Below are 26,864 nucleotides of genomic sequence, written 5' to 3' on the forward strand. Positions count from 1 at the left end.
TGTCATAGCAACTAAATTTTAAACGAATAATAAATATTGTAATTAGTGAATGGTACTTGTGCCATTTTGCTTCTAGAATCCATCTTAATGAAATAGTTTTGTTCCCGTTGCTTTGCGAATGCAGTTTGCAGATTTGCAGATTTTACCGAAGCCAACTAGTTTGAACAAATACACCATTATATTTATTGCATGATACAGATGATGCCTATGGCCAACTGTACTGTTATGCCGGGGCTAGCGTTAAAGTATTTGTCAGTAATACCACCACTTGTCTCTTTTGCTGCCGTTGTCTGACACTAAGAATGGCTACAAAGGAGAATATACCGCCACTCAAGTCCAACTACCCCAGACCAACTACCCCAGACTCTAAATGAATTTGCGTCATGTCTTCGTTGCCCAGGAAGTCGTGGGTTTGTGAGCACACATTCGGGTCGGTAATGTAAATATTAGGTTGTTGCTCTTCGCAAATGAGCTTACTAAACTGATTAATCATCTTTCTGATACTGTCATTAGACCGTAATCACTCGCCAGGGGTCGAAGTGATCAATTGAATGTAAATATTTACTTAGTTCCAATCAAGCAGATCGATATTCTAGGTCATAAAAGTTGTAGTCACTTCATCAACACTCTGCAAGAAATGAAATACATTAACCTGATCATGAAACGCACGTCAACAAATACTGAGCTTTAGGAATAAATTTGTCTGCACCGTTCATGTTTTTCACGGATAAACATCATTGGGCCGATCATTTTTTGTTCTTTTTCGTGGACTAACCCTGTTTGCATCGATCACATTTAGTTCTTTTTCATGGTCTGAAACCTGTTTTCATCGATCATCTTTAGTTTTTTTTTTCACGAGTTAAACCTATGTGAACCGACCTCCTTTTACATTGACTTTTATAAAGAATGTTGTTTGTCAAAATGAACCCTGTCTCCACCGATAACCTTAAGACGTTAAAGCTAAACCTATATGCACCTACCACCTAGTATGCTTAATGGTGTAAACTACATCGTGTGTGACCACCACGAGTGCATGGTCGGTGACAATTCGACTAAAGTCCATATTCTTGTAACATGTCATCGGGATTACCTGTCACGCAAGACATCAAAGCTTCAATGTTGGACGAGAAGATAATGGATATCTCTAGAACTATGAGAGAATTCTTATGACAGACACACCGATAAATCTAGTGTTGTTATGCTTTGAAAGAAGAAGTATTGTCGTTTTTGAAAAAAATAGCTCCAACTGTGCCATTAAGGTGTTAATTAAGAGGGGTTTTCTGTGTCGCGTGTGCATCGGTAGACCAGGGTAACTTTCGCGTTGTTTGATGAGTATCAAGGGAATTTACCAAGAGACGGACCTTCACCAGCCTAGTCATGAAACGTTTCTACATCACACCATATTTTTTCATCTTTTCACGGTGTATAATTTACCTTTTCATCATTACTGTTTCATTAGAAACACTGACGCAGCTCACAATAGTTTTTAGCTAGTTATATCTTCATATTTTTTCAACGTTAACACGAATTTATAATATGGTCTAAAGGACATCACACAATCAGCGAGTTTGCTTTACCCGTCAAACAAAGATTACTTGCAAATGTGTAATAGTGGAGTTGACTGACTGACTGACTGACTGATGGACTGATCTGCAGACTGACTGACTGACTGACTGACTGACTGACTGACAATTTTACATATCTTGTCACCGTTAAGTGTTTGAACAAGTCTCATACCTGATTTATAAAGCTGGATTGAAATTTTAATTTAAAAAAAACAATATGTGCTATTAGTTGCTAAAATACATTTATCTTAAATGATTATTTATTTATTTATCTTCAAAACAATAGTTCCCATCTCTTGCAACTACGTTATCGGAATAGACCCTTTTAGAGTTCCAAATTACCGCTGTGTTCCTTGATTACAGACTCATTTACTCAGGCTACGATTGTGTAGAATATTCACGTGTCTCAGTCTAGGTCCGTCGAATTTCAAAGAGTTTGTATTGTTGGAGTTGTGCATTCTTTACTTTACCGTTGGTATTTATGAATATTTAAACACTGATGCGAGGCTAAGCCTGAGTAAATGAGTCTGTAATCAAGAAACACAGTGGTAATTTGGAACTCGAAAAGGGTCTATTAGATGCCAACATGCTTAAAAGAAGCTATAATAAAGCCAATCCTCAAGAAACAAAACATGTTACCAGAGGAAGCTTTCCAGTTTCAGGCCATGCAATTTCGAATCTGAAATTTATCTCTAAAGTCATCTAGAAGGTTGTGGCTGCTCAGCTGATAGAGCACCTGGAGCACAACAAGTTACATGAAACTTTCCAGTCCGCTTACAAAAAACATCAGAGTTGTGAGACTGCTTTATTAAGAGTACATAATGATATACTGCAAGCAATTGATAACCAACGTTCTGTTATTCTCGTGTTATTAGACCTTTCTGCGGCCTTTGATACCGTAGACCATGTACTTTTGCTTGAAAGAATGCGTTCAAGGTTCGGAGTAATCGGGCCTGCTTTGGAGTGGTTTAAATCTTACTTGAGTAATAGGCGTTTCCGTGTTCATGTCCAGGGAGGTGTTTCAACAACTCGATCTTTCAAGTGTGGAGTGCCTCAAGGTTCTATACTGGGTCCAATATTGTTTTTAATATACACCTGTTGGAGATATCTTGCGGGAGCACGCGTTAAATTTCCACCTATACGCTGATGATAAGATATAACTAGCTAAAAACTAGTGTGAGCTGCGTCGGTGTTTCTAATGAAACAGTAATGATGAAAAGGTAAATTATACACCGTGAAAAGATGAAAAAACTTACTGACGTTTCGGACGCTAGTCCTTCGTCGGTACGCTGATGATACTCAATTATATATTACGTTTGAATCATCCTCATTGACAGAACTTGATGACGCCAAACGCAAAATTGTGGCTTGTGTTGGTGATATCTATAAATGGATGACAAGAAGCAAATTAAAATTGAATGCTGACAAAACTGAGATCCTCGTATTGTCTGCTGCACATCATCCTAGACCACCTGTTGGCTCTTTCTATTTCTGCAACTATGATATCTCTCCATCTTCTTCTGTTCGTGATATAGGAGTTGTTTTTGACGAACATCTATCTCTGGAAAAGCAAGTTACCTCTATCTGCAAGTCATGCTTTTTCCATATTAAGAACATATGGAAGATTCGTAGATTCATCTCTCTTGAAGCCTGTGAGACACTTGTCCATGCTTTGATATCTTCTAGACTTGACAGCTGTAATTCCTTGTTGTACGGTCTACCTAAATATTTATTACAAAAACTTCAGCATGTTCAAAATGCAGCAGCACGAGTTGTATCTTGTTGCCACAAGCACGATCACATCACTCCAGTTCTTTATCGTCTGCACTGGTTGCCTGTAGAGCAGCGTATCGAATTCAAGATACTTTCGTTGACTTTCAAAGCCTTAAATAATGCTGCTCCCTCGTATATTTGCGAACTACTTAAGCCATATATGCCTTCTCGCTCTCTCAGATCTTCATCAGCGAACCTCTTAACCAAAGGCTCTTTCAGGCTAAAGAAATATGGGAAGAGAGCTTTTGTAGTTGCTGCTCCTGGGTTATGGAACAGCCTACTTCCATCCCTTCGATCTTGCGAAACAATTTCTAGTTTTAAGTGTGGTCTCAAGACCTTTTTATTCACACGAGTTTTCAATATGTAAAAATCTTACCTATTTTAACCAATCTAAATCAATGTATTGTTATTTGAATTTTAAAAATGTGTAATGAATACATTGAAATGCAATGAATTTTTATTTGAAATATGTTGATAATGATATGTATTATGGCCATGTTTTATTACTCACTCTTATTCATGAAATAGTAATTCTTTTCTTAAATTTATTTTCAATTTTAAATCTATTCACATTTTTATATTGTAAAGCGTCTTTGAACCTAAGGATATCGACGCTATATAAATTATTCCTTATTATTATTATTATTATTATTATTATTATTATTATTATTAGATATGGGCTCTGCTTCTCCATGCACATTAAATTGTAAAGCGTCTTTGAACCTAAGGATATCGACGCTATATAAATTATTCCTTATTATTATTATTATTATTATTATTATTATTATTATTATTATTATTAGATATGGGCTCTGCTTCTCCATGCACATTATTTCAGACTATCTATGTAACGTTGCATGATTTTATCAAACCGTTCACTTAAAGTCCCATGGCCTTTTCTCAGAATCAACAAATCTAGAATCCTATCTTCCCTTTTCTCCATGCTCAATACTCGAGAAGCAAAATAATAAAGACGGTCGACCTTGTCTTCTAAGTCTGCAGTATTCTTGGCTTGAGACACTTTAGGGCTGTCAGCAACAACGACGTTTGTTATTAAAGTACAATCACTATCCCGTTTCTGTAAAGGCGAGATCAGTTTGACATCATCCCTATATTGTGTGTCATCTTGTTCTCTTTCTTTGGTCTTTATAGGCCTTGTTTTATTTAAATTAAATCCAAATATCGCACTGATTTGCTCATTAAAGAACATCATTAACTCTGGCTCCGTTTCTTTCGTGAAATCGTCGTCAGGAACTCGGTCGAATGAAGAAGTTATGATAGCCACGAATATGTTCAGAAGTAGAAATACCATCAGCATGTTGAAGGCAATGAAAATAAGAGGTCCCATGATTCGGTCAGTTTCTTGCAGTCTGTAAAAGTAATGGGCACCTAAAAGTGTGTTCAAAATGCTTTCAAAAGACGTTATGAATGAGCTGAAGTCCTCAAGGTGTGCACCAAATATTAGGTATGTGCTGATTACAAACGGAGTGAACCACAAGGTGAATTCAATCATGAAGCGGCTCATGTTGTACGAGAAACTGGCAAAGACGTGCTCCAGAAGCTTGATGTAACTTTGATATTTCAACAAGCGTAAGAACTTGATAATTGTTAAGAAGACCAAAGCAGCTACGAAGTAATTATCGATTTCGTTGAATAGGAGCATGTATTGGAAGTTAACAAAAACAAATGGGTTTTTATCAAGTTTATCCATCGTCCTATTGAGAACAACCATCTTGACGAAGTACAGAACCACAGAAAGGAATCCAAAAACTACTTGCAGCATGTCAATCCAGTTCCAAAAGGACCTAAAGTATTTCTTCCCGCATTTGTAGGCTCGTTTCACAACACAGTAGAAAAGGAAAAGTAAGACAAGAGCAATGATGATCTCCGTTGCTTTCAAGACGTCTGAGTAGCTACCGAGATATCTGTAGACCCTGATAGTGTCCACCCTGCTGAAAGGCAGGTAGTCTCCCGTGGGGAGAAATTCCAGTAAAATGGTAGCGATACTAAATAGGTTTTCCTGGGCGTTGTAAATGACGAATTCCAGGAACACAGCTCTAGTTCTGCGGTCAAGCCAGTTGGTCTTTGTCAACTCGAGGATTACAGATAAGGCCTTTTCTGGGAAGTAGCCCAGCTCAGCGACATATCCACCCCCGGAGTAATAGTGTACTCTTCCCCAGAATGGCATGCTATCGAGTGTTAGCGCATCCTGGTATCTCCAGTGTAGCGGACACACGTCTAAAGTTGCATTTTCTTTGGTCATTCCGTTTTCTAAGGGTTTCCATCCGCGTTGATAGAAGTCAGTATCTTCTGATGATGCTGAATATGGGCCGTATATCGCTTGGTTCGCGATGGAAGGGATGTCTTCAGTTTCTTCGAATGGAAATGAAAGAAAGAGGTGTTGGCATTAGGACGGGAGGGATAGAGGGATAAGGAGGGAGGAATAAAATGGATGGATGGAGGAATGGATAAAGCAAGGGAAGATGAGATGGAGAAATAGATGGATGAATGGAGGAATATATGGATGGATAGAGGAATGGATAGAGCAAACAAAGTAAAAAATGAAGAATAAAGAATGGATTCAATCTTGGAAGAAATTATGACAATCAATTTTAAAACAATCTAACGTGGCAAGCTCTGGTTATCGTATAATAGGAGAGAGCCATGTTCGAAACACATGCATGATCAGTGCTGATCCAAAAATTGAAATCTCATAGATTTCCATTGTCTGTCCTCATATTGATCATAGATGACGCAACGGTTAGAAGCGCGTACTGTGTCTGTTCTCTTATTGATCAAAGCTGTCAGCCAATCAGATTGCGAGATTATGCTCTGTCATTGTAAATTAATTCACTTCTACATCAAGAGCGCTTGTGTTTGACTATACAAGCAAAGTTATTCTCTCTAATATTGAAGACGAAAATACTAATTTAGTACATACGTTCTTTCACTCGTATTTGTCGCAGTCGTGCCATACCAACCAGAACAGCCGCTCTGTTCGATATCAAGTCGTCCTCGTTACTTCCAGGAGCCTTACCGTTGTACCAGACACCAGCAAAGAGGTTTGGTACAATCGTTTTTCCTATCCATTGCCAGTATGCAGAGAACCGATTCGCTTCCTGATAGTAAAAAATATAAGAGCTATTTCAGTTTTTCGGAAAGTCATAGTATTGAAAGGTTACATACAAAATGAGTGCCCTACCATTCATTTGCTATCTTATTGATTACTTACCAGACGAGGCCGAAACATATTCCCGATCTCTTGGGTTAGTGTATATGACATTGAACTCATGTGTCCAAACGCGTAGGTCATTAACAAAAACACGAACAAAATATACCACACCACGTCTTTGATGACATTATACGTATTGATCTGCTTTATTCGGGACCTCCTCGCCTTTTGAAGAGCTTTCTTCTCCGGTGGTTTGGTGGTGAGCTTGGCGCCAGCATCACTTGTGCTCACTTCTGAATGCATGTCAATACTTATCATTTCTGTATCCATGGTGTTCCTCAAGGTTTTATATTTGGTCCTCTTGCGTATTTTCCTTTCTTTGATTATGTATGCCAGCAAAGCTGCAAGAGCAGCTATTTTAATTGGTTGTGTGACCAAAGCGTCTTGGATGAAGGAAGTAAGGAATGAGATGAGCCATTTTTCAGAAGTCTCTTTGTCCCACTGGAGGGTGTACATGAGTGTGACAATACACGATGATGTGGTGGTTATAAAACACAGCACCCAGGCGAGATAATAAAGGTTTCTATTACTGAATATCGTAAGGCATTTATCGCGTCTGTTTTTCTTGTTCTGCTTACAGCATTCTGTGTACAGATGCATAAAGGGGCCGACTTGAAGGTTTTTGAGAGAGAACAACGATTTCTTCGGATCTCCTGACCTAGTGCTGCGTCGGAACAAATAAGTGATGAGCAGGTTAACTGGAAAAACTATTAGGCTACTTTGTATCCCAATTACAAGGACCTGTACTGAAACCTTGAATGGACCGATGATAAGTACAGAGCTGTAATCAGTTTTGTTGCCGACGTTGTAAAACATACAGTTTGTCATCATAGTACAAAAGAGAAGTGACAGACAACAAGAGCAGCGTTGAACTCGAGTGAAATGGCTAGATGAAGGTTTCCGAGCAACGGAAAACCATAAATGTCCATCGTACAAGTCTCTTGAAGTCTTGGAAGCAAAGATCCGTTTGTAGCTGTTGAATTCGTTGGGATTTGCCACGTATATCAGTGCATCAATTTGACCATCATCGCTCTCTACCGCAAGCCATCTGTCACATACAAAATTCCATTCCTCGCCTGTCTGAGTGTCCAGGACGTTGACACTGTCCAGATACCAGGCCGGACTGTCTCCAGAATTATCATGCCATATCTGGATATAAACCAGGGATCCTAATTTGCTGGGGCCGCATACTGTGGTTCTCGTCTGTGATCCTCTATTGAATCTAGCCTTGGTCAGTTCGCTAATAGGTATGACTCCACTGCTTGCGTGTTCACCCACCATCACGAGGGAAACTTTAGCTGTGGTCCCTGCTTGGCTCCCTTGTCCTGTGTTTATGGTGATGAGGTAGTTATAGGTTTTCCCATCTTCATTGTGACCCATGGCTATCACACCGTCCTGAAAAGAATGTCAAACAAATTGTTTGATAGAGTGACTGGAGATAAATAGAAATGTTTGTGTATGGAATCCCTATGTCCTGACTGACTGTTGACATAGCTATACAACCTTGTTCCCAGGGCCCACTCTCTAAGAAAGAGAGAGTACTGGGAACGAAGTCGATTGCTATAATGAGCCCTTTATTATGCACTGTTGCCATAGCTACAAGCTTTGGAGTTATCTTATTAAGGTAACTAAGTAGTTCTGACCAGGCATAAACTACGATACTACATTGTCCTTACCCTAGACTGCGCCTGTCTTTTGTCAGCTCTTCTTCCCCAAACGACCGCCAAAATGTATATGAGGAAGACAGTTGCCACGGTAACATAGACTGGGATGTTGTCCTGGGGATTGAGGAAGCCTACCCATACTTTGTCTAAATCGATGGGGTTTGGTGCAACAAAGAGACTCCCACCAAATGACGTCATGTGGTTACAGCGACATGTCATCCTGCGGGAGGATTGCTTTCTTCTTCCGACCTAAACAGAAATGCGTCAATGGACCACTTTGACAATATAGCGGCCATCTTGGATCACAACGCATTATGGGGTGTCCATGGGGCAAATAAAGCTTTGTTACAGTTACAATGTCGATTGATATTTAAAACTCAACACAAAACAACGCAACAATTAAGACGGATCATCGATCATCTTTACCCATAAAAGAACGACGAACACAAGAAACTCTATATATTTTCTGTCACGATTGTTTTGTTTTGCCCCCTGGCAAGATGGCCGCCGTATCGTCGAAGTCGTCCATTAAAGACGTACAAAGTTAACATAGGCACATGATAATGCTACCTCTATAAAGGTAGACATTTTCTTTTTCTTTCCATTCAACGTTTTTTCACTGGCGTTTAATTTATTTTATCATGTTGTTTCAAAAAGAGGAATTCTTAATTATCAATAGATTTCGAGTAACCGCAGTAATAGTTGCGCTCAAAAACAAACACATAAACAAGTTAAATGTGCGCTAAATAATGTTATAGTAAACTCCGCCATATCACTTCAAATTTTATCATAAGATCCCCATGGGATTTGGTGGGATTTTGATAGATTTTTAAAGCCTTGGTTACTGCTAGAAAGTTGATATATCAAATGTAACGTGTCCCATTCAGGGTATTTAAACCGTACCTTACAACCCTCTGTTGTCCACGTGCTAGATGATTCATCCCAGTAGCTACACCCAACACTTACAGTATCCATGCTATAGTTACGGTCAATCAGTTTATTGAATTCCCGCTCAAACGCCTCATAAGCACCATTACCAGGCAACGGCGAGGGAGGTTCTTTGTACTTGATACAAGATCTCTTCACTCTTAGACCACCTGATTCACAGTCTCTCCTTTGTCTGCTCTTGACTTCCACCACCGCGCTGCTTTGGTCGCTGTACGCGATCCCAACGAAATATATACCAGTCTTGGCCAGGAAATCACTTGGTATGACAATCTGGTATGGGTTTTCAGAGCAGTTGAAGGGAATTAGATCCTCATTGATGGTGCATGAAGAAAAGTTTGGAAAGATCATTTTCATGTCGTAGTCGGTGTGAGTTGGTCTGTTGGCGTACCTAATGTAAGCAATGAAGGAATCGGATTCATTAACAGGTCGGATACCTAGTTTTATGGACCCTCCCTGTTGGGTGTGATGGACAGTGTGGTATTGCATGGACGAGTTGTCCGCTCTTTTGAAGTATTCTGGTGGTGTTTTCGTGACTGGCTCTTCTACATCACTCAGAACTATTTCAATGTCTTCTTCGAGGTTTTCTATCTTGACGGTCTCTCCCATATCGTTCTTGATCTTTAGCTTGACGATGGATGATTTGATTCTTGTGCTTGTCCTGTCCCATGTGTAGGGGTTGTGAGGGATAAGCAGCATCTGTCAAACAAAGATCACGTGTATTAGACATGCGCGCATGAGAAAACTAACGAGTAAACTAGTTTGGGCTACGTTGGTGTATGAAAACACCGTATGCTGAAAATAATTTTCTTGATGTAAGACAAACATTCTTCAAAATCAAGTTTTCAATATTCTGGTTCAGGGATTCCTACTAAATCCTTTAGCACGCATTTGTTGCGAAATATTCATCGAAATAATCAAATGAAGATAATACAATACCATGGATCGATAATGCAATTTGCAGATATCTTTAAAGCAAAGACAGCACTTTCTACTCAGATATTTTAAGACCCCGAGTGTTGTTTCAACTGGGGCTTCTGAACCCACGACTTCCGGCACAACAGGCCAAGGCTCGGTCACCAAGGACTGACACACGTGCGCCGCGATCTGAAATATAGCTTGATAATATATTGAGTAAGAATCTCGCCTTACACTCATATCTACGAACGAAATGTTTGTATTATTCAGCAACACTTGAGCTTGTGGGAACTGGACTTGTGCATCTTTGATTGCCATTGGCTTTTTGCCAACGTTCTTTGGGACAATGCGCCTGCAGGATAGACCAGTAGTGGTTGTCTGTACGATAGTGTCTTCTTCTGCTGGTAGCTTCTTGTTGAATACAGCCTGAATTGAATACTCAAATGTCTCCATACTCTTATAGACCACTTCCTGGCTCTGAATATAGAAATACAAATATAAAAAAATATTTAAAAGGTCAAACAGGAATGGGCAATGATTCGATTACACAATAAACAATGAGACTAATCGCTCTCACGGTGTACGAGTCAATAGCCCATGGACCAATAAAGTGTTATTATTTTTATGAATGGATGTACAAAAAATTTTAAGTTAGGTTGAAAACGCGAGTTAGTGCCATTTTTTTTTTTTTTTTTTTTTTTTTTTTTGTTTTTTGTTTTTTTGTTTTTGTTTTGGTTTCCTAGACCGTTATTCCATGGTCTATTACAAGTTTTGTGCACTGATTGGCTGAGCTACAAGTTATCTAGCGAAAGGTTTTCAAAGGGTGCGATGTGTGATACATATAATGTTTTCACATATTTACACGAAACGGATTGCGCGCAATGTTACAGTAGCTGAACAACAAGACATCGAAACATGCGGCAGTTTGATTGTTTTTGCGTAACCTTTCAACTCAAATTCTATAAAGTGTATACACTTATTTCAAAAGTGTTAGTCACCTGAAAAGCTATAAAGCTGAGGCCGACCAGGATTATGGGTAGATTCATTTTACACGTTCAACTGCTTGATAACTGTTCATGGACTTGCGAATCTTTTACAGGTTACAGTCTCACCTCTTCTGAGCATCATCGAGCTGCAGCTTGTATTAAAAAAGCTTTGTATATATATATGTTTCCCATGATGCTCAGTGATCTCAGCTTTCTAGGTTTTTGTTGACTAACTTTATTGAAATAAGTGTATACATTTTTATTAGCTTTTTATAGATAAGATTGACATGCCTTTTTCTTTTCAGTTTCACTGATGTCTGTTCTTTCATAATTTGTGGTATAGGCCGCTGACCTCATGATGTTACTGCCTGCAGACACCAAGTCCTTGGCTGCATCTGTGATGGAAGAAAAACCTACATCTTCTGAAGAAACGTTCAGCACATACTTGGCCATTTCTTCGATCTTATCCTTCGCGACAACCTTGCAAGGTAAATAAATAGACAATATTTATATTAGTATATTCTTGTTGTTTAACGAATCTTTAGTAATAAGAGCAAGATTTCGTATGAGTCTTAAACGTCTCCTCGATGGAATTTGTGACATTTTTTTTGCATGTGTCCATCGCGCGTTTAAAACTTATTTGATAGATCTAATCCACAGTTTTCCCATTTCAGACCACGTGTCATTCCCTAAAGTATCATTTCTTTGTTTAATCGTTGCGCACGATAAGACACATGAATATGGACACACTGTCAAACAAAGAAATGTATTCTCGATGGAATGACACGTGGTCTGAAATGGGTAAAACATCAAGCCAAAGTGGATTAGGTCTTTTGTTTAGCTCTATTCGCTCTATTTACTTAATGAAGAAATGAAAAACACTCGCGCGTGCTGCGTGCTCATATAATGCAAGCGCGTCCAATCGATTAGAAAGCAATATCCATAACAGTTATTTTATAGCAAATGAATGCTCACTTTAAAACAAAACAGAACATTATGCTGACAGCATAATGACATTTATGTCGAAACATTATACTGTTGTAAGATCCGGTAATCCAACTAGATGAATCCGCATATCTCAAGTCGACCAATAGGATATGATTACTGTTATTACGTAGCAGTACTTAAGGCGCGTCTTACTACCACGAGGCCTCTTTCCTATTATTCTCGCAGTCGAGCAAGTTCACTGTAAAATTATCAGGCAAGTTATTTTACTTTTACACCCTAACTGTATTATGGCTGACAAGCGCATTCTTATTCTGGGACATTCCTTTATTCGTCGTCTCCACGACTTCATCGAACGTAATTCCGATCTTACCCCTTATTTTCACTGCGAGAATAATGTAATTGTAAGGTGGCACGGTGTTGGGGGCAGAACTCTCAAAAAACTTGTCCATTATGACCTACATGTTGTAAAGTCTTTTCGACCCCACATTGTTATCTTACAAATTGGAACAAACGACCTAACCCGTGCCAATCTTACCCCTGTTCTAGTGGGTTCTAGTATTGAGGATCTAGTTCGTTTGTTACATGACCAATATGGGGTTGAGCGCGTTTGTGTTTGCCAAACACTCTATAGGGAGGCGTCAGCAGCTTTTAACCAAAATGTCGATATCTTAACCCGCTATCTACGCGTAGTTTTGGAGCCAATTCCTTATGCAATTTATTGGGGTCATAGAGGTTTCTGGCATACGAAGGCTAATTTCTACGCATACGATGGTGTTCATCTAAATAGCTGCGGACAGCGCAAATTTTATCGCAGTTTGAGAGGGGCAATTCTTAAAATCCTTCGTTCGTTCCATGCAAAATATTTCACTGACTGTAAGCAGAACTGTAATCCATATGTCGACAATAACTCACCTGGGCCTCTACTTTGATTTCTTCTTTGATTTGTGCTGCACCAGCGATAGAAACAGATATTTGTTTGACTGCCTCTAATGTCAGGGAAGGAACCTTGGAAAACTTGATTATTATTAACGAACGTGCCTACAACCGGTAAAAAAGTTTATTAATTGATCAGTGCCTAGCTATAGACGTAAAATCGTTGTGGTGGTGGTTGGTGGTGCTAGGTAGGTAGAAAGTGGTTATAGTGGTAGTGGCAGTGGCAGTGGCAGTGGCAGTGGCAGTAGTTGTGGTAGTGGTAGTGGCAGTGGCAGTGGCAGTAGTTGTGGTAGTGGCAGTGGCAGTGGCAATGGCAGTGGCAGTAGTTGTGGTAGTGGCAGTGGCAGTGGCAGTGGCAGTAGTTGTGGTAGCGGTAGCGGTAGCAGTAGCAGTAGCAGTAGTAGTAGTAGTAGCAGCAGCAGCAGCAGCAGCAGCAGCAGCAGCAGCAGTAGCAGCAGTAGAAGTAGTAGCAGTAGTAGCAGCAGTAGTTATTCTTTCTGATTCCACACACCTCTTTTCTTAAAGCCGTTTCATTGTTTGTTGTCTTCTGCGAAGCCTCGTAATTAAATACAGACACCAAACCACTGACCAGCTCAGAGGCTGACTGCACGTCTCCAATACCGATAAGAAAATCCATCTTGCTGTCCTTACTTACAATCAAATCATTGATCTCACTTTGATTGAGTTTCCTTGGCATGACCTATATTTTACATTTGAAAATGTGACCTTTACCTTGGGCGCAATGTTTTCTCATTACAGACCACGTGTTATTCTCTTGAGAGTAAGATTCTTTATTTCAGTGGTATCCACTTTCATATTCATGTGGTTTCTTATGCGCAACCATTAGATAAAGAAATGATACTCTATGGAATGACTTGTGGTCTGAAACTGAAGAAAGACTTTATGCCCAATTAAAAAATGGGGTTTATTTCAAAGTTAATGTTTAAGATTTTTGCATAACTATTCATCAGAACCTCAGCTAATATTGTAACCAATGAATATCTCTTTCTAAGGATAAAGTTGGCCAACTCCTGTATGACAGACAAATTCTGACCGTCATTGCTAGTTGCCGTTTTTCATAATTGTAAACTGCTCCGGGCAGCTAGTTGTGACCTTCATGATGTGCCCTTTACGATGTGATTACTGCACCTCATCGTCCGCAAAAGGTTCTCATACTTACTTGTGTTGGTAGAGACACTACTGTATAAAGTCCATCGTCATCCGAAATCTCCACGACTAGTTTGAGAGTCGAGTTGTTCAAGGGATGTCCCACGGGTAAAGTAAGGGTAACATTACCCTTGGTCGATATGTAAAGTATGTTCCACAAGTCTGTATAAACATCATGGTAGGCAAACTTGTAGATCCCTGGTTCTCTCTCCAGCGTCCAGTTGTGACAATGAATAAAAAAAGGAGTTTCAAGAGCTATTCCTTGTGTAGGAGTAACGGTACAATACCCGCCATACGGCGGCGTGCTGGTTAGGAACTCGTGCTCTGTCATTCCCTTTTGTTCTCCTGCGTACCATGCTGACAGCCTTACAACATAACGTCTTCCTCCTTTGAGCACTTTACTTTTGAGCACCAAACTAAAGGTGCCTATATTTGAGAGGACCTTTGAATCTAGATTCTCCACCAGTTTCCAGTTATGGTTGTCCTTATCCTGCTCGAAAAGACTCCAACTTTTTGTCATATTAGAAGAGCAGTGATTGGTGCATTCGCCTAAGTATGACTTCACTTCCTCTAAATTCGACTTCTCTTTGCAGTTTTCCTTGCATCTGGAAGAAAAAAGATTTGCGATAAGGAGATATCATTATATATTTTAACGTTGGGTTCAAGTAAGAGCTACAAGGTAGCCCTCTATCATGGCGTTATCGCAGAAGTCGGCGATCTGAGTCATCGGGCAACTGGGCGTAGGCAACCCATGAGGTGGAAAAACTTCATGAAGCAACGTATCGCAAGAATAACTGGTATAGCTACACTGTATTGATGTATTTAAAATCACTTTATTAGCCTTAGAACTGACATTAAACATGACGGCAGTGGTCGAATAATTTTTTATGAATGTCGTCACTGAATGATAAAGATGATACAATCCATAAGAAAATCGATATATATTACGTCTTTTTTCAAAGAAACGGCAGTGAGAGATGACGTCACTAATAAAAAACCTTTAAGGATGACGTCATTGTTCAGGGGACCCGCATCAAAGATGGTGTTATGTATTAGAGAGCTGGTTAAGATAAGGTAATTGGTCAATAACCCTTATTCGTTGTGCTGCAATCCATCTTGAGACCATGTGCCAATCTCTTGAATATGAGATTCTTTGTTTGAGTTGTATCCATATTCATGTGTCTTTTCTCATTCGCAACCGTTCAACAAAGAAATGATACTCTAGATAATGACACGTTGTCTTAATAGGGGAAAAAGGATTGCAAAAAGAAAGCACTTACCTTACGTTCAGGGACGGAACTGTGGATTTTACACGTTGAATCAACGTAAACACACTGACATTTCTGTTTCCTTCTTCGATTTCCAACTCAACTAAAACAGTTTTTTGATCTGAAAGCAACTCCGGATGCAACACGATAGACTTATCCACATTCCCGGGGAAAAGATGTCTGTATCTGCCACAGGAAACCTTGGAGATATTTTGATATTTCACCTTTTTTATGAGAGAAACTAATGGAGTTTGATCTATATCGTCTATGGTCTCGTTAATATCGATGCAAAACCATTTAAAAATCAACCTACTGTTACTCTTTCTTCCTTCGTCTGGGTCATACGACTCCGAACCATCAAGCTGAATTGCTTCATTCCAGCCTCTTCTTATTGCAGACCCTTGGACAATCATGGCTGATAATGGCGTCTTGGTCACTTCAATGAACCCCTCAGTCGATTCTAAGATACCTTCGACACCATTTAAAGTCAAAGTAAGAACTATCTTGTACATGCCGTAATCAATAAATCGAGGTCCTATAACTAGACTTGACGTTGTCGTGGTTACGTCAGTATAGCTTACAAAGCTACCAGATTCATTCTTATAGATGTTCCACTTCAGTATCGCACCGACTGCACTAGAACATTTGATTTCATATTTTGACATTACAACGAATTGTCGTGATTTCAGAATCCTCGTAGCAGATTCAGACGAAGGTGCAATGTTTTCTAATATAACACTAAGGATTCGACAGGGTTTTTCTGTGATTGCTATTGAACTGGTGACTGACTCGTTCAACAGGCTGTCCGTTCCTTCAAAACGAATATTAAAGACTCCCACAGTTTTATACGTGTTGTTGTAGAGCATTCGTTTCTGCAGTGGTAGCGTCTTTTCAATACCATAATACCTGTTACTGCAATTCATATCACCGTAAGCTGCTCTGTTACCATCTCCAAGGTCCAATAAAAAACAAGACTTAGGAGCTGGGTTTTTGACTTGCATGGTAATCACTGCTATATCATTGGTCATCAAAGGTCCATTATTCGACAGGGACAAACCAAGTTCAGGTCCTGTTACTATAGTTTTGTACGTTGCAACTGATGTCCCTAGGGTGTTGTTGCACGTTAGTTTTACGTAATAGGTCCCGTAACTGGAATATCTATGCGAGACGTTCCTTGCCAATGTTTCATGGGTGTAGTTATGCATTTCATTTGAATCACCGAAGTAAAGCACGCATTCGAATGCATTCCCTCGAACTAAAGCAATATTACAGAATGTCACGTTACCGAGCACTACTGACCTGTTACATTCAACCCTTAATCCCTGTATCTGTTGTACCTCGAGTATTGTCAATGAATGCGTGACATTTTCCAGGCTGACGTTGTTATACACTGATACATAAACATCAAACTTTCCATGTGTGTTATATCTGTGTGATACTGATAAAACTTCTGTCATTGTATAGGACGTTCCGTCACCCATCACAGCCTTGAATTGTGGACTTGACCCATTTGTTACTGCTGCATTCAACGAAATACTATCATCTTGAAAGCAATCTTTAAATCTTCGCTTGCAAACAACTGACGAATTAAATCCAGAGACGGGGATTTCAACGATGGCACTAGCGCAAGCTGTGGCGTTGTTGAGTCTATTAGACGCACTAACACGAACGTCGAACACTCCGACGTAATTGAACTTATGATTTAAAACCAACCCTCCAACCTTTTTATCTCTAAGCGTCACATATTTCCACAATGATTCGCCCTTACTAAAATTGAAGAAAAATAACATGTGACTTCCATTTGACCATAGAACATTTATCTTCGAAGCAACGTTGAGGGGGAACTTGTATGTGTCTGTGCTGAAACGAAGCTGTGTTATTCTCTCTTGAACGACGACAACAGAAGAATGAGTTAACTGGCTGACACGATTTTTGGCGATAACTTGAAACGAATAATTCCCTGGTCGCTGGTACAAATGGTTCAAGCTGAAATTCTTGTTTTCGATCGTTGGCGTGTCATCACCAAACTTCCAGCTTACATTAGGCAGGGCGAGGGAGACAACCACTAAGGTAAATCTGAAATGTCCCCATTCATTGACCTCCAAGAATCCCGGTGCGGACACATTCATTCCTTCTAGACGAACCTGAACGTGTATGAGTTTACCATCAGTTTGGTTGTTTAGGACGTTGTACGCGAGCAACTTGATTTCGAATTCTCCTTCTTTCGTGTAGTTATGCGACACTTCCATATCTAAATGACTTGTTGCATTTGCTTGTAGCCCGTCTAGAAATGTGCTGTTTGAACCGTCGCCCCAGTCGAATACCGCTGACACGTTAGTACCCAGTTCCATGGTCAAGCGGATGTTCATTATATTTCCCAGGATGACGTTGAATTCTTTCTTCATTCGAATGACAAGGTCTTTTACTAAAAATGAGAATACAAACACTCAATTCACCTTTTCGGAGCTAGCCGTCACGTGGTATAAATTGTGTTGGATCGTGTTACGGTCACCAAGAAGTTCGGATATTGTTCTCGGATTTCCGTTCAAATGTACTTGGTTCGTATAGTTAGTTCTCTAAATACAAGTAAAATATCATTTTTCTAACTTGATTAGAGCTTTTCTTATTGCTGTTAAGAGAGCTAACTAAAGAAATTTATCTAAATTTTCTCTTTTAACTCAGTGAATTCGTATGCGAATCCGAGAACGACGTCCGATGTTTTTGGTGACCGTAACACAATCCAACAAAGTGTTTACGACGGCTATCACCGAAAAGGTGAATTGAACCATTCGTACGGTCAGTGACTATAGTATGTTACTCAAGTGAACCTAGGTTAGAGGATTAATATTTATTACATTTGCGTGTACCGTTGGCATGTGCTCCTCATGTGCCGTCTCTCGAGCCATCCACCCCCCTCCCCCCCCGTCATCATAGTTGGATAGAGTTGTTTGTTGGTTCTATCCTTCAAGGGGGTTGTTTCTCTGGCTGACACTCCTGTTTTTCTCCCTCCAAAAATGAACTTCTAAATTCCTCTAAATACCAATGCAATTTTTCGGAGCGTTTCAATTGATTGAAAAAGCTGTTAGGACATCCGTCCACCTTAAGAGTGGTCAGAACTATATGGAATTGAAACTCTTTTGAAGTTATCGATTTATTACTACCTGGGCACGGTTTGTTGCAGTTGGCCACCTCTTGCACCAAAGGGCAGTGACCTCCACTGGTGTGACTGACGGGGCTCAAGCAGCGCTTTCTTCTACTTTTCATGGCATACAGCCCGCATTCTGTACAGTTAGTCCAGGAGCCCCATTCACTGTCAAGTCCTCCCTTGGCTAATAAGATAATATAGTTATTAACGTATCAGTGAACGTTCTTCATCGCATGCGCACGTGAGTTTGGCTCCCACTAAATTGGCTTAGCACAAACCTAGGTTCTTTTTACAGGTATCGGTCACAGCTTACGTAATTAAATAAAAACGACAAAAGACTTCAAATTTATACGATAGAACGAAGCTAACAAACTATACAAAAGGGTTATGGTACATGCAAAATGACCCACAACCTAAATCGGCGCCTTCTTTCGTCCCTCCTAGGTTTCTATCCGCCTTTAAAAGTAAAGTATACTTATGAACGCAACAAGTACAACATGAGGGCCATGACGTTAGTTATGAACTTAGGAATGATACAAGTACAACATGGCATAACATGGAGGCAATAGACTTGGAAATGCGACAAATGAAGCATGGGGCCATGACGTCATGCGTATACTTGGAAATGCGACAAATCGAACATGACGGCAATGACGTCAGGCGTATACTTGGAAATGCAACAAATACAACATGGGGGCCATGACGTCATGCATATACTTGGAAATGCAACAAATACAACATGGGGACCATGACGTTAATTATTTCTTTATCAGTACGACAAATTAAATATGCCGGTTACTATGTCGCATGAACACTTACCCGTTTGACAGCTGTACCACATTTTAAAGGCTTTGGTTTTATGAGGGCAGGGATCGCCTAACCAAACATGATTATTATAGACTTGACAGTATGTTTTTCCATCGCACCATCCTTTCACCTTGTCAAACGTGTCCGGCTGCCCAGCCGGGCAAGAAGAAGACTTCCATTCTGCGTCATGTGGAACTATAACCATGTTATCGTAGCACGTCAAGTTATTCGGCACCAATTTGTACGACTGACTTCTTCCAAATTCGTAAACTGGTAGAAAAAGAGAACTATTGAACGCCTTGAGGACAGACCATTAGATAATTAATGGGGGTTGCGTAAATTCCTACTATTAATGTAAGATATCATGCGAAAGCCGAATTATTCAATAATTGTATATTAAGACAATTCTTTTCGTATTCAAGCAATGAGTGCCAAAACCTCTTTTTCGAGGAAAGGCTGTTGTACAAGGCTAAAATTTTGTTATTCAGAAGGTTTAATTTATTTGGAAGTGAAGATGACCGATGAAAGTGGAATCAAAGTGTTAACCCAAAACAAAAAGTTTATTCGGAAATGAGGTTTAGGCCTTCATTTGTTTGTTTCACATATATTTTCTATAAAAAAAACCCTGACAAAGCAACATTCTAACACAAATGCATTTTATCATACATGTAGTACATCAGTTTCTAATTGTTTAAGAAAGGTTTTGAGTGCTAACCCAAAACGAAAATTGGGATCAAAGCTCATACGAAAGTCTAGTTTTTGGCGCTTTTTGCCATTATTGTTCATCATTGAAAAAAATGTCCTCTTAATATGTATACACAAATAGTACAATGGTTTACGTACCAGGTTGACATCTGTATGTCATATTAAAGTTCTTGCTGTAACCAATACAGGGATCTTCAAGATATTTAGTGAGATCTTCGATGATACACTGGTTCCTTCCTTGACATTTCTTCATGATGTTCTTCTTAGTTGTCGCTAGTGACGTACAGTTCGGGTAGAGAATCTCGCCCGAAAGTGAACATTGGTTGGACCTCTCTCGGCCGTAATATACTGACCGTACTTCCATGACGGTGGGACTGTTTTGATAATTTGGACAGGTAATGTTGATCGCGGGCTCACAGGTTGAATAATTGTGTTCTGAAAGAGAACGAGATTGTTCTAGATAATAATATACAGAGGAAGACGTGTAGGTAGCTTGTAGGTGGAGTTTATGAGAGTCTTTGAACGAGGATGGTTCTACAAGATTCAAAACGAGGAAGAGAACGAGATTGTTCTTGATAATAATATACAGAGGAAGACGTGTAGGTGGAGTTTATGAGAGTCTTTGAACGAGGATGGTTCTACAAGATTCAAAACGAGAAAGAGAACGAGATTGTTCTTGATAATAATATACAGAGGAAGACGTGTAGGTGGAGTTTAAGAGAGTCTTTGAACGAGGATGGTTCTACAAGATTCAAAACGAGAAAGAGAACGAGATTGTTCTAGATAATAATATACAGAGGAAGACGTGTAGGTGGAGTTTAAGAGAGTCTTTGAACGAGGATGGTTCTACAAGATTCAAAACGAGAAAGAGAACGAGATTGTTCTTGATAATAATATACAGAGGAAGACGTGTAGGTGGAGTTTAAGAGAGTCTTTGAACGAGGATGGATCTACAAGGTTCAAAACGAGAAAGAGAACGAGATTGTTCTAGATAATAATATGCGGAGAAAGACGTGTATGGTGGAGTTTATGAGAGTCTTTGAAAGAGGATGGTTCTACAAGATTCAAAACGAGAAAGAGAACGAGATTGTTCTTGATAATAATATACAGAGGAAGACGTGTATGGTGGAGTTTAAGAGAGTCTTTGAACGAGGATGGTTCTACAAGATTCAAAACGAGAAAGAGAACGAGATTGTTCTTGATAATAATATACAGAGGAAGACGTGTAGGTGGAGTTTAAGAGAGTCTTTGAACGAGGATGGATCTAAAAGGTTCAAAACGAGAAAGAGAACGAGATTGTTCTAGACAATAATATACAGAGAAAGACGTGTATGGTGGAGTTTATGAGAGTCTTTGAACGAGGATGGTTCTACAAGATTCAAAACGAGAAAGAGAACGAGGTGGAGAGAGGGATGCTTAAATCTTGTCGCATCGGGAAATTCTACTCAGTATATGCTATTAATTAATTAATTTTAGTTAATATTATGCGCGCTGTACATTTTTACCCTCGGGTCTATTCTGTTTGGTTATTAACAGACTGTACCTTGACAAGGAATGTAGCACGTTTCGTGATCTTGTACATGGCTAACGCCACCATGCCATTCACTGTAAAGCAACTGATTTTCATTGTTTAGTTTCCGGTTTCTTGACTTTCTTGCGTGCATTCCACATGCTTCACATTCACTCCACGATGTCCACATGGTATATATTGCTTGATCTAAAGATACAATGGAGCATGTTAGGTTTGCGCATGAGTATTAACTTCCTCTTGTGCATCCCACACGCTTCACGGTGTCCACATGGTATACACTCTATTAAAGAACCGTTGTCGGGTTCAGAAACATAGAACAGAAAAGCTGAGACCGAAATGGCACATGGGAAATGACAATTATATTATGATTTTATTCATTTGCGCCATCCATACAGTCGGTTTAAAACACGTATTCAGAATACCTGCGTTTGAGAGCCGTTTGGCTTCGCATTTTTAAAGGTTGCAGCGTAGACGAAACCGCTTATTTACTCCCCATGTGCCATTTCGGTCTCAGCTTCTATGTTCTATGTTTCTGAACCCGACAACGATTCTTCAATTGAGTGTATATTGCTTGATCTAAAGATACAATGCAGCATGTCATTTAGGTTTGCGCATGAGTATTAACTTTCTCACGTGCACCTCACATACTTCGCGGCCTCCACATGATGTACAGCTTTTTAAACAAGGGCGGATCCAGCAAAACTTTTAGAGGAGGGGGCTAATTGAGTTTCTTCCGTCAACACAACGGAAAACAATATAAAAAAGCATCGTTTTTTTCTGCCGAAGGGGGGGGCTTCAGGCCCCCTTTGCCCCCCCCCCCCCCCCCCCTCCTGGATCCGCCCTTGTTAAAGTGATTAGAAGCAGTTGAATATTGTGGTAAAGCAAGTTCGGAGAGTTTGGAATTGGTTTAAAGTTTGATCATTAAAGTTTGATTAGATTCTCTCAATCTGTTCTTTGACTGAACCACTTCTTACCTGGTTGACAGCTATACTTAAACGATATTCTTTTATCGATTCCTTTGCAAGGCTCGTTTTTTATTGATAACTTTTGTGAATTGACTGGTTGTACTTCACATTTGCTCTTCTCACAGATTCTATTTATATAGGGAACCTTTGTGTCAGAGCAGTTGCCAGGCGACCCATACGTGACTTGTTCATGCAGAACAAGGCGTCTTTTGTCATAACAGGTGATCTTGGCGTGGTCGTGGTCGTAAAATACTCTCTCGACGACTACAAGCATTGAAAGAGGTAAGTTTTAAAAGGTTTATTGATGAAGATGATGACGATGTTGGTAATGATGATGATAATGATGCAGATGACGACGATGATGGTGATGATTATGGTGGTGGTGATGAGGATGATGATGATATGATGATGACGAAGGTGGTGGTGGTGGTGATGATGATGATGATGATGTTGATAACAATGATGATGTCAAGGACAATAATGATTACAATGATGATGATATGATGATGACGATGGTGGTGGTGGTGATGATGATCGTGGTGATAATACTATGCGGTTTATTAACATATCTTCGCATATTAATCTGTATGAATTACGATATGTACACTCATAATATATATTTATTTTAAATGGGTTAATAATATCGATACAGATCTGGCTACTAAATATAACAACCCAAAAATGGAAAAACAAAACAAAAAAGGGAAAATTCATAAGCTCATCTTTTCAGTCATTGATGTCAAAGATCGGAAGTTTTTAATGACTCTTTTATGAAAATGCTTATATATATAAATCATTGACATCATCTAAAGTCTTATTAACTCTCCTATATATAGAATGGTTTTTGATTCACAATTACTCACTTGGTGTGCAAGTATAAGCCAGATTCAAGTACTTGCTATAACCAGGGCAAGGATCCTTGAAAATGCTTGAAAAGGCATTCAAAGAGCAATTGCTTCTCATCTGGCATCTCTCATAGGCTCGAATATTGTTGTAGACTTCCGTTTCCGGTGTCGTGCAAGAAATAGACACGCTTTGATTAATACTATTGCATGGTTCTGCCGATTTCCTTCCGAAGAACACTTGATCGAAATTGATAAATGTCCCAGGAGGACAGGTTAGATACGTAGTTTCATTCTCACATACAGTGATGTTGATAGCTTTAAAAAGAAATAAAAGAAACAACGGTATAATGAATGGTTCTCATATAGCGCATTACGCATGCGTCTCAATGCGCACGTTACAATCTTTAATTTTCAGAGGAGGTCTTTACGGACTGCCTTAATATGGTGCCGTAGAACAACTTGGCTAACGTAATGTTTTACCCAATTCAAATCTACTGGGAATACTTTCTTTTTCTATTATATTTACATTTCATATCCAGAATCGTTTTCAGTGCGCATTCGATTTTATCCCGAATTTCTCACCTTCTTCGTTTAAACCTTCTTTTGTTCTTAATTAAACAGAAATTCGGGATAAAATAGAATGCGCACTGAAAACGATTCTTAAACTATGATTTGGCTCATTGACATGTTATTATCGTTATTATTTTCCCCCCCAGTAGATTTAAATAGGGTAAAATATTGCGTTAGCCATATTGGTCTATTATCATCCAAGCTGGTTACAGTCATGATGTGTAGTTACTATACGTTATGCCTCCGACGGGAACCTGAAGACAATCCCTAGCTTTAGTAATGATAAAAGGGTAAATTAACTAGCTTTAGATCAGTTATACCAAATTTCCTTAGCACGTGAGACAAACGCTGACACACTTCTAAATCATGATACGCTACTGTAAATGAAATAGTAAATCGTCCAAGGGACGTAAAAGAACCACTGAGGACGTAAAGAAAACATATGCTACCTTTGCAGTCTTTGTAGCAAGGTTCGTTTTTGGTCTCAGAAGGTGGGCCAGAACAATCTGCACCGTTGTTTACACATCTTCTTTTTCGTGTCAAGTAATGTGGCACTCCACAAGCCTCTGGACATGACGCCCAGCTTGACCATTCTGGATAACCACTGTTGACTAAAAAGTGACTTAAGATTTAGAGAAGTATGGAAATACATGGGAAAATGGAAGTATGTATATAAATGTATGACTAATATTTTCTGATAATGAAGGGCTAATGGCGCAAGAAACAGGATGCTCCTGGTTTCCATGCATGAAGGAGATGTTACCAACTGGCGACATTTTCGGTCTTGCGTGGAATATTTATCAACTGATTGGCGCAAATTTGCAGTATAAATGTTGATAGATGAATGAGCATGGAAAGCAGTGCTTCACTGAATGCTGGTTAAGAGATTCATGAGATTCAACAAGAGACCTTTATATAAATAAAAGAATGGATGGAAAATGAAGAAAGATGGACGTTTGGAGAAGAGGGCAGGCAAGGAGATACAACGTAGTAGGTTTGGTACAGCGCACCACGAATTTGTTTCAATGAAATAATTTCTTACCTGGCTGACAAGTGAACTGAAGCTCTAGAGTCTTTTTTGAAAGCACGCCAGGATATGGATCACCCAGCAAACTGGTCGAGGCATTCAGAGGACAAGTACTCTTGCCATTACAGGGAGTTTGAAACCTATAGACCCCTATACTTTGTAGTGGAATACTAAAATTGAGTGCTGAGGAATTTTGGTTGACAGATGAAGAATTGTTTATTGACCCATTGACAGAACCTGTTTTGTTATTCAGGTTTGTCTGGTTATTCAGGTTTGTCTGGTTATTCAGGTTTGTCTGGTTATTCAGGTTCGTCTGGTTATTCAGGGTTCGTCTGGTTATTCAGGTTTGTCTGGTTATTCTGGTTATTCAGGTTCGTCTGGTTATTCAGGTTTGTCTGGTTATTCTCGTTTTCCACTGTAGGTACCGTGAAGCCTTTCCAATATATGTTGTTAAGAACCACCACGTCGCTTCCTTCACAGGTCATTTTCAGAAGCTCATTTTCTTGAAGAATTTTGTATGTTTCTGCAAGGAATTTGAAAACACAAGCAGGTTGTATATAGCCAGAACCTATGTTTAACCACTATCATCATCATCATATGCACCATCATAATCATATGCACCATCATCACATAAATCATCAATATATCATCAACGTAATCATCACCATCACCATCATTATCATATACATCATTTTTATCATCATCTACATTATATACACCATCACCATCATCATTCATCATCATCATATGCATCATCATCCATCGGTCATCATCAACATCATCATCACATACATCATCAACATCATCAACAACATTATCAGTCAACATCATCTTCAACATCATATGCATCATCATCGAATGCATCACCATATGCATCATCATCATAATCCTATCCATTATATGCACCGCCACCGCCATCTCTCCTGGCAAGGGAGAGAACATCACGTCAAACGAAGTCAACGTCACATATAGAGTTCATTCGTGTGATCGGATTATTTAGATCGAAATTTCAAAACAAACTTGAAATCAGATATCAAAAAAAGTATATTCAATCTTCTAACTTTGAAAGGAACGCATGAACTGGTTCGACTGTTAGCAATATCAGATTCCTCGTGCCCTTGGGATCTATTTGCTTATTAGAGAACTTTAGCATCAGGTTTACCGCTAACCCGTGCTCACTGCTAGGGGATCAGACCCAGAAAGACGCCTGCAAACACGGAGAAACACTCAGCATCAACGACATTCAATATGGAGGCTCTTCCAGCAACAACTTGACGCCACGCTAACTAAAGAAAGTTTGACGGAAAACGCCTGAAGTCGAACTGCAGTTTCAGATTTGCGGTACCTAGCAAGAACGTCGTGCCAAAGGTCTCTAATATCTCGATCTCCAGTAATTAACACTAAGAGTATCCTTTGTTACTTACCATTCTGACAATACCATGAAACATTTAGATAGTTTGGGCCAGATACCGCACAACTCGAACTGTTAAAACCAAATGCTTCGGGCGATGGGCTGAGGCGGCACGATGGCTGATTCTGGCACATAGCTCTCATTGCAATAAGAGCCTTTTCTGTAAGGAAACATGTCTGATCGACCGCGCATGGCACGTGGGCTGGACAACCGTACGTCGAGTGGCTGATATAAATAGAAGTTGCTTGTGTGCAATTGAAACTGTCGTGTAGGCCGTCCGCTACCGAGATGTTATACGCTGTGGAGGTATGAATTTTTTAACTCATTATGCCGATTAGAAATTACCCAACAATTGTTCCTAAGGGAGTAAAAGAGGCAGCCATGTTGGATGATGTTCACTATAGGTGGTTTGTAATCATTCCTAAGGGAATAAAAGTGGCAGCCATGCTGGATGGTGTT

At 39.5% G+C, this 26,864-nt stretch overlaps 1 protein-coding gene across 1 annotated transcript; it reads right to left on the bottom strand.

Annotated features, from left to right (window-relative positions):
- Window positions 1-3,836: 3,836 nt before the first annotated feature.
- Window positions 3,837-26,788, bottom strand: LOC116288525 (polycystin family receptor for egg jelly). The gene is made up of 20 exons (XM_089034018.1): window positions 26,751-26,788; window positions 25,010-25,326; window positions 24,417-24,578; window positions 23,416-23,712; window positions 22,562-22,816; window positions 21,600-21,773; window positions 20,195-20,491; window positions 19,364-19,621; window positions 18,561-18,728; window positions 15,412-17,824; window positions 14,145-14,736; window positions 13,476-13,664; window positions 12,944-13,069; window positions 11,375-11,563; window positions 10,332-10,574; window positions 9,138-9,878; window positions 8,247-8,483; window positions 6,571-7,965; window positions 6,280-6,457; window positions 3,837-5,711 (listed from the first exon to the last, which is right to left on the bottom strand). Exons 1-20 carry the CDS (start codon window positions 26,786-26,788, stop codon window positions 4,168-4,170), a joined length of 9,813 nt encoding a protein of 3,270 aa, XP_088890144.1. The 3' UTR covers window positions 3,837-4,167.
- Window positions 26,789-26,864: the final 76 nt, after the last annotated feature.

This window comes from Actinia tenebrosa, unplaced genomic scaffold, assembly GCF_029948245.1.
Source record: "Actinia tenebrosa isolate PJP-AT-01 unplaced genomic scaffold, QUT_ActTen_1.0 PGA_scaffold2__45_contigs__length_23673736, whole genome shotgun sequence".
In the NCBI taxonomy this organism is placed as follows: domain Eukaryota; kingdom Metazoa; phylum Cnidaria; class Anthozoa; order Actiniaria; family Actiniidae; genus Actinia; species Actinia tenebrosa.